This window comes from Sinocyclocheilus grahami, unplaced genomic scaffold (genome assembly GCF_001515645.1).
Source record: "Sinocyclocheilus grahami isolate Dianchi unplaced genomic scaffold, SAMN03320097.WGS_v1.1 scaffold1777.1, whole genome shotgun sequence".
Lineage (NCBI taxonomy): Eukaryota > Metazoa > Chordata > Actinopteri > Cypriniformes > Cyprinidae > Sinocyclocheilus > Sinocyclocheilus grahami.
In genome coordinates, this window is record NW_015506956.1 from 16094 (window position 1) to 24478 (window position 8385).

The window sequence follows — 8385 nt, forward strand, 5'->3', positions numbered from 1 at the left end:
TGTGTGAGTGTGTGTGTGTGTGTGTGTGTGTCTGTGTGTGTCTGTGTGATGATGGCACGTGTATGTGAGCTGCATGAGTTCTGACTGTATGCTGTCATCTCACTGTGAAGAAATATATCCTCACTCCTTCTCTCTCTCTCCCTTGTAATAGCACTCCTCTTCTGAACACATGATGTCACCTGGCTCGCAGTGCTGGCAGCTGAACGCTCAAGTCATCAATTATACATGAGACGGATTCTGTTGGAAGAAGACAAACTAATAAATGGAGCGTTTATGCCTGGGCTGTTTGTTGTGCTACCTTGCAGTAGCATGTCAATAGCATGTTGTGTGACTAAGGTAATGATAGATTTCAAAGTATGGTATTACTACATGGAGATGCCTATGATGTAAATGTATCTATCTATTTATTTATTTGTTTGTTTTCTGTTCATTTTCTCCAACTGGATTAAAAAAAAACTTCAATAAAAAGTTCTGATCCGTGAACCAAACCAACCAAATCCAAGATAAACACAATATTACAAACTTTAATTTGAAGCAAAAAAGTATTTGATAATATGATATACATCAATCAATCAGTCAACCAATCAATAAATACAAATTGTACAAATGGACTGTGTATTTAGTTTTTTTTGGGGGGGGGGTTTGGAGAAAAAAATAGATATTTGGTATTTGATCATCTGAAACAAACAAATAAATAAATAGTTTATTTCAGATGAGCAAATACCAATTTTTTCCCCCCATTGCTTAATAGATAAATAAATCAAAAGGTACAGACCTGTATTTAGCCAATAACAAACAAACAAATACATACATACATTTTTTGAGAGAGAGAGAGAGAGAGAGAATGAACTACTTGTCCCTAGTCACTGACTATAAATACAGTATATGACCAAAAGTGTGTTGACAGCTGCTTCTAATGAACAGATTTGCTTATTCCAATCATTTGTATGAAGACACTCTCACCATATAATGACATTCTAGAGAATTCTGTACTTCAGGCTTTGTTGCAACAGTTTGTGGAGGTTATTTTCTCTTTTGTGAAGCAAGATCATTTATAGAAATGTGGAAAATCTTGAACCTTGCTTGAACCTTATTGTTGTTGTTTTTCAAACAAGAAGTTGAAATGATGCTGATGTGTGGCACGTAATAGCATATTTTAACTTCATATAGCTTTACTGGGAAATCGCATTACTCTATGGAGGAAATGAAAAGGCCTTTTATTTCTGTAACTCCACTGTTGTGCAATAAGACCCCTTCAGAGTGACCTTACTTCCGAAGAACTACTTTCTTGAAAAAAATCCTACACAGTGGTCATATGAGCCAAAACTGCACCGGAAGTGTGATGTAAAGGTTCCGCTCTCCTTGTTAACACATAGCGCCATCTGCCAGTAACTAAATATTGATGCTGATTCTAACAGCAGTAGATCTTCTCTGGTCAAGTTTTATTCTTTTTAGTCCTTGCAAATGCTTTGTCGGTACGTAGCCTGCCGTCTATCATGCCAAATTGAACTTGGACAACACATTTCTTAAACTAATTACTGTTTTGTTTTGCTATGCAAGATGTGCAGAGTCCTTGTTGACACTAAATTGTTTTAATTGTGATCTAAATCTGGTAAATCTGGTGAGCTTAATCTGGTAATCACAAACGACTGTGATTGGTTCATCCTGACCAGCGCTGAGAAGAATAACAGGTACCACGTGACGTGCTCGCTGTACACTGCTGCAGTCTAATAAAGTAATGACCCCGAAAAATGTGATTAGCCATTAAATAAATAAATAACTGTTAAAAACGGAGAACTGCTATTTATCAATTGCAACTGACCAATTAAAAACAGCAGGCAGGTCACTAAACCCCGTCCATTTTCCGACCCGACCCACTTTCTCATGCATTCTCTCTAGTTTATTTGGTCTAATTATCTCATAAGTTCGATATCTATTTTATACACATAATTACTAATTGTGACATTTGCACCATACAAGTGGTCACCTTTGTACATTTTATCCTAAATACACACAATTTCAAAATGTATCATTCTAAAACATATGATGAATCATGAAAACACAATATTTAAAAGTGATATTTACCTTGATTTGTCTTGGTTTTCTTCAAATGTGTATTGCATTTCTCCTCTGACACTGTTGTTTCCTTAGTAAGCAAGAACACTCATTTTTTTAAGGGACAAAATTGTTGGTCGTGGTGGAAATGATGACTAATAATTATACTTTATGAGGGTATTTCATATTTTAAATGACATAAATGTGCCCATAAAACAAAAACAGCTGCAGTTCACGAAAGATCACCTGTGCTGAATCTCCTGCAGCGATGTACAGTGAAGTACAGTCTGTGTCCTGAAGTGTTGGACTTGTTCTTGTTTGGGTGTAAAGGATAATCCACAGCAGAGTGAGCCAAGGACAGCAGGCATTTCTAGGCCACATGGTGCACGGCCTGAATGAATGAAAACATGGAGATATTTCAATGACTTCATACAATAAAAATAGGGAAACCATCCCTAGAGTGATGAGAACATTTAACATGAACTAACATGGATTTTCAAAACATGTTTTAAAAGCTGATTTGTTATAGCATTTGGTCTACATTGTCCAATCTTTAAGTGAAATGAATAACTGTCCGTGATAAACCCTCACAACTAAGCAAGAACTACAATAGAAATATACGACTTTACGTCACTCTTTTTTTCTCGCATAAAATATTTTAAACTCAATATCAATCATTTATGTCAATTTATTTATGCCATAATTTATTTAGGCAAGATAATGTACAGTACACATAATGCACATTATAATATAATATAATATAATTTATATATCCTTGACACTCTGCACTCTCTTTTTTAACTCACATAATAATAACTTTTACAATTCAATATTTCATGTCCATTTATTTATTTATATGCCAAGATAATATACATAATACACATTAAAATATAATAATATAATATAATATTCCTTAACCCTTTCCACTCATAATACAATCATTTAAACTCAAATCAATATTTCATGTCTGTGTATTTAATTATTTATTTGGCACATTAATGTACAGTATACATAATGCACATTAAAATATAATATAATATATTATAATATAATAATGTTTAATGCCCAACACTCTCTTTCTTCTCACATAATAAAATAATTTAAATTCAAATCCAACATTGAATGCACATTTATTTAATTATTTATATGGCAAGATATTATAAAGTATAAATACACATTATAATATAATATAATATAATGTTTCTTAACACTCTGCACTCAATTTACAATGACTTTACTGAGCTTTCCATTGATGTATGGTTTGTTAGGATCGGACAATATTTGAAAATCTGGAATCTGAGGGTGCAAAAAAATCTAAATATTGAGAAAATCATCTTTAAAGTTGTCCAAATGAAGTTCTTAGCAATGCATATTACTAATCAAACATTAAGTTTTGATTTATTTACGGTAGGAGATTTACAAAATATCTTCATGGAACATAATCTTTACTTAATATCCTAATGATTTTTGGCATAAAAGAGAAATGTATAATTGTGACCCATACAATGTATTGTTGGCTATTGCTACAAATATCTCCCAGCGACTTAACACTGCTTTTATGCTGCAGGGACACATTTGTCGAAGAAGTCAAAAGTCAAAGTCTCCTTTATTGTCTATTCTGCCGCATGTACAGCACTTACAGAGAATTGAAATTGCGTTAGACCCTTGGTGCTTACAGATAACACTAACATTAACGGTATATGTAAAAAATACAAATAAAAACAGAAGGCCACTGAAGTGTTTCTGCCCTGAGCTCTTGAGGGGCAGATGCCACACAAAGGCTCTTTGTTGCGCCCGTCCAATCACACACACCGGAGGACAGATCATGCGAAGGGGGCGGATCTTGCGTTTGGATGCGCGATCGCTGGTGCAAACGGCGCGCTGAGGGACCAAGCCTTCGCTACTTAGGGGTTATTTATGAGCTAGTGCGCGGCCGCTGGGTGGGATCGGCTCAGCAGCACCCCTGATGTGAGTACAGCGGGATTCAAGCATGGATACGCGGGCCACACCTGTGCGCCAGCTGCGTTACCTGCGGACCTGTTGGAGACCACCGGGCGCAGACGCGCAGATCTGGGCATCCTGCAGCGCGGCGATGGCGTTGTGACCACCGGGTTCGACAAAGACCTTATGGGGCCCCTTGCGCATCATCGCGCCCGCTGGATTATCATAGCTCGGATTCAGAGTGGGTTCCGTTCAGACCGGATTTACACCGAACCTCAGCGTGTGTGAGTGTGATTTTGAGACAAAGACCCTCCGCGCAAACCGACGCGCTATGGATGCGGTTCAGCTGGATGGGCTCAACCCATCACCGGCGGAGAACGGCAGTGTGTCGCAGTCTGAGCCGCACAAGCGGCTCTCGCAGGTGGACACCGTGGTTCTGCCGTTCCTCGGCGGGTTTGGGAGGTATCAGCGGCGCTTGGTGGCTCTAACGTGGATCCCGGCGTTCCTCATCTCGTTCAGCCAGTTCTCGGACCACTTTCTGCTCGGTCAACCGGAAAGAAAGTGCGTCCGTCCGGATCAGAACAGAACGAGTTCGGTTCGGGAGATTTTCGATCTGATCACGACCGGGAACGAGGGCAGCAACGTAACGGCGTGCATGTGCTCCGAGTGGCGGTTCGAGCTGCAGTCGGGACTGCAGCAGAATGTGGTCACCAAGGTAAGATGCTCTGATGGATGCCCTTGGAAAAGATTCCCTCCGGTGGATGGAAAGCTACCATTTAAAGGAATAGTTCACCTAAAAATGAAAATTCCGTCATCGGTCAGAATCGGTCGTATTTACACGCCCTCGCGTCCTTCCAAAATGCATACGATTTTCTGTACAAGTGGACCCTGATAGTACACATACATCAACGAGACATCTATTTGACGTCTGCATTTACATCTGCAAGACGTATTTTTTGCTCATTTGCAATATTGGACGTCTATTGGACGTTTCATATCAGATATAAAATAGACGTAGGCCTATATTAGATGTCTTTAAGATGTTTATGATTTAGAAGAATGTATGTAAAACTGACATCTGAAAGACATCTGTCAGACGTTTGTACACAGCAGATGCTTTCCAGATCAAGAGATCTTTAACAGACATCTTGCAGATGTATGTGTGCTATCTGGGGATGGGGACTGGGGCGGTCGAGCAGCGAAAATGCTGCTGAGAGGAAGATTGTTAGCTCAAATTTAGGCCTGTTTATCGCACTTATCATAATTCTGACATACAAATACATAATAGGTAAAAAGTCCAAATTATGACAATGACATACTAAATCATAATTCTGACGAGCTACCATCTAACCCTAGAAGACCCAAATATAGAAAAAACCTGTGAAAAAATAATTTCACCTTTTAAATGTGGTTGTAGGAGGCCTCTAATACAGAAATATATGTGTTTTTACATTTTTGACATTTTAGTCCGTTTTTAGTGAAAAACGGGGGTAGCAGAATTTCAGTGATTTTACTCACTGACTCACAAATGTAGAGAACATCTAAAGGTTCATTTGATGGGCGAAATGCTTCTGTAACCCCATTGCAATAGTCTATATGTATACACACTAATAATCACATAAAAGTCATTCATTTTAGGCCTTACCGAACATGCACTGAAATGACTGAAAATGCACGTTGAATCTGTAAACGTTTAGCATGAAATCAACTGATTATTTGATGCACTTTGCAGATTTACATTTAATTAGCAAGGTTTTACTCAATAGGGTGTTTGATCAAGGAATTGTAAGGTTGCATTGATCACTGATGGTTATGTAAATGAGGTTTTTAACCAGCAGTGTCAACGGGTTCGTGAGCATATCACTTCACCTACAGCATGCATATCAGACTGATAATTCAGTGTCACACCCTCCAGACTGGAGCAGATAACTGTTTAAATGCTCACCCCAACGGACAGAGAGATAACGCTGAGGCCCGACAACTAATGTCAGCACGCTTCCTCTTAAAGTCTGAAAAAACAGTTTGTCAGATTGCAAAAACAGTTTAAAAGTCACAATCATCCTGTGAAACTCCAAATAAACATCTATGAACGCCGCATGTGAATCTCACGCAGAACTTGTTCCAGTAAAGGCCTTTACCATATTATCATCTCATACATTTCCTTTCAGAGCTCAATGCACATTTAGGTTTGCACAGAAGTTTGCTACTTCATATGGAAGCCTGTTTCCACCAAGGGATAAAAGAAGAAAAAAAAAGGTAATTGTGATTTTTTATCTCACAATCCAGACTTGAGAAACATTTAATAATTGTGAGTTATAAACTCAGAATTGCACAAACACCAAATAAACATGTATAAATGATGCATGTAATTCTCATGCCGAACTTGTTCCTATAAAGTCTTTTATCACATTATTATCTCAGAATTATCACAGAATTGTGGGATCTAAACTTAAAATGGCAAGATATAAATTCAGAATTGCAATATAAACTCAGAATGGCCAGATATAAACTCAGAATTGTGAGATATAAACTCAGAATTGCGATATAAACGCAGAATTGCGATATAAACTCAGAATTGCCAGATATAAACTCAGAATTGTGAGATATAAACTCAGAATTTCAATAAACTCAGAATTGCCAGATATAAACTCAGAAATGTGATATAAACTCAGAATTGTGATATAAACTCAGAAATGTGATATCAACTCAGAATTGTGATATAAACTCAGAATTGTGAGATATAAACTCAGAATTGCCAGATATAAACTCAGAATTGTGAAATATAAACTCAGAATTGCCAGATATAAACTCAGAAATGTGATATAAACTCAGAAATGTGATATAAACTCAGAATTGCCAGATATAAACTCACAAATGTGATATAAACTCAGAATTTCAATAAACTCAGAATTGCGAGATATAAACTCAGAATTTCAATAAACTCAGAATTTCAATAAACTCAGAATTGCCAGATATAAACTCAGAATTTCAATAAACTCAGAATTTCAATAATATGTTCAGCACGCTGCGCTTCTTCGAAGGCTTCTGTCTGGCGGCGATCAGACTCTCGCTTTACGTCCTGAGTGAGTCTGACTCTCTTTCCTCCTCTGTTTTCTACAGTTTGAGGTTGTAACGAACCATTTTATTGAAACGTCTGACTGAATATACACGAGTACGTCCTGCAATCACATTTCACAGAAAGATGTTTAAATATACAGTTTGATTTGGCTTACAAACTTTTTCATCCAGTTCTCATCAAGTAGAAAGGGGAATGTCGAGAAACCTTAGAACTTGTGCAGGTCAGATTTCACAACAAAATCAAAAGAAAGACACAGGGAATTATGGTTAGCTTGAAGAAAAAGTATTTTTGGGAACATCAATAATTTAACATTTTAATTTCATGACTTCTGATTATATATATCAGTATTTGTTAGAGTGCTAGATTTTTATAAAAATAAAAATAAAAGAAATATAAAGATGTATTTCTTATGAATAAAAATTAAAATATAAATATAGTAAAAAAAATTGAATTTTTATTTTACGTAGAAAATAAAAACACTATTTTTTACTATATTTATATTTTTTGAGAATATATATAGTTTTTTTTCTAGTCAGTATTTGTTTACTGCCCATATTTTAATTTCAATAAAAATACTACATAAAATAAAATGCTTAAATGCTCTCTCTCTCTCTCTCTCTATATATATATATATGAAGAGTTCCTTTGCAAAAACAGATAACTCGGTTTTAACAATTTTCAAAAATCATATTTTTTCATTGTCCATTCCAATTAATTTCAATCAAACTGCAGTTGGTTTATTCTGATTAGGTTATAAAATAACAAAAAAGTACAGCTAACTAACACAATAAAACACAATAAAAACATGATAACAATAAAAAACATGATTTATGAGTTTTTTTTGCAAATAATCTCTTCATATATATATATATATATATATATATACACTACATTCATATATTGAATACCACAATTAGTATAACCATTGAGAATAAGAGTCGCTGTGAGCCCAGTCTCTCGTTTAAGCACACGCTTTAATTTATGTGATGTATTTAATTCTCTGTGTGCTTTAGAAAGCGGTTTTCTGATGAGCAGGCATTAAGTGATGCTGATTAAGTAGCTTTCAGAGGCGAGGGAAGCTTTGTGTGTGAGTGTTTGTGTGTGTGTGTGTGTGTGTGTGTGCGTGAGTGTCTGTGTGTGAGTGTGTGTGAGTGTCTGTGTGTGAGTATGTGTGTGTGTGTGTGTGTGCGCGCGTGTGTCTGTGTGTGTGCGTGTGTGTGCGTGTGCTTGTCTGTGTGTGTGAGTGTATGTGTGTGTGTGCGCGCGCGCGCGCGTGTGTGTGTGTGTGTGTGTGAATGTGTGTGCGGGTG

At 36.7% G+C, this 8385-nt stretch overlaps 2 protein-coding genes across 2 annotated transcripts in view; both read left to right on the forward strand.

The window, feature by feature from the left end:
- The first annotated feature begins 3904 nt into the window (after positions 1-3904).
- On the forward strand, positions 3905-6043 carry LOC107572580 (solute carrier family 22 member 23-like). Its single transcript, XM_016259003.1, has 2 exons — positions 3905-4711; positions 5912-6043. The coding sequence occupies exons 1-2, from the start codon at positions 4328-4330 to the stop codon at positions 6041-6043; spliced, it is 516 nt and encodes a 171-aa protein (XP_016114489.1). The 5' UTR covers positions 3905-4327.
- Positions 6044-7009: 966 nt separating this feature from the next.
- The window catches only part of LOC107572585 (solute carrier family 22 member 23-like), a 19300-nt gene continuing 17924 nt past the window's right edge, over positions 7010-8385 (forward strand). Inside the window, exon 1 of the mRNA XM_016259009.1 lies at positions 7010-7079. Within this exon, the coding sequence (XP_016114495.1) occupies positions 7010-7079 (70 nt within the window). The remainder of the gene's footprint in view (positions 7080-8385) is intronic.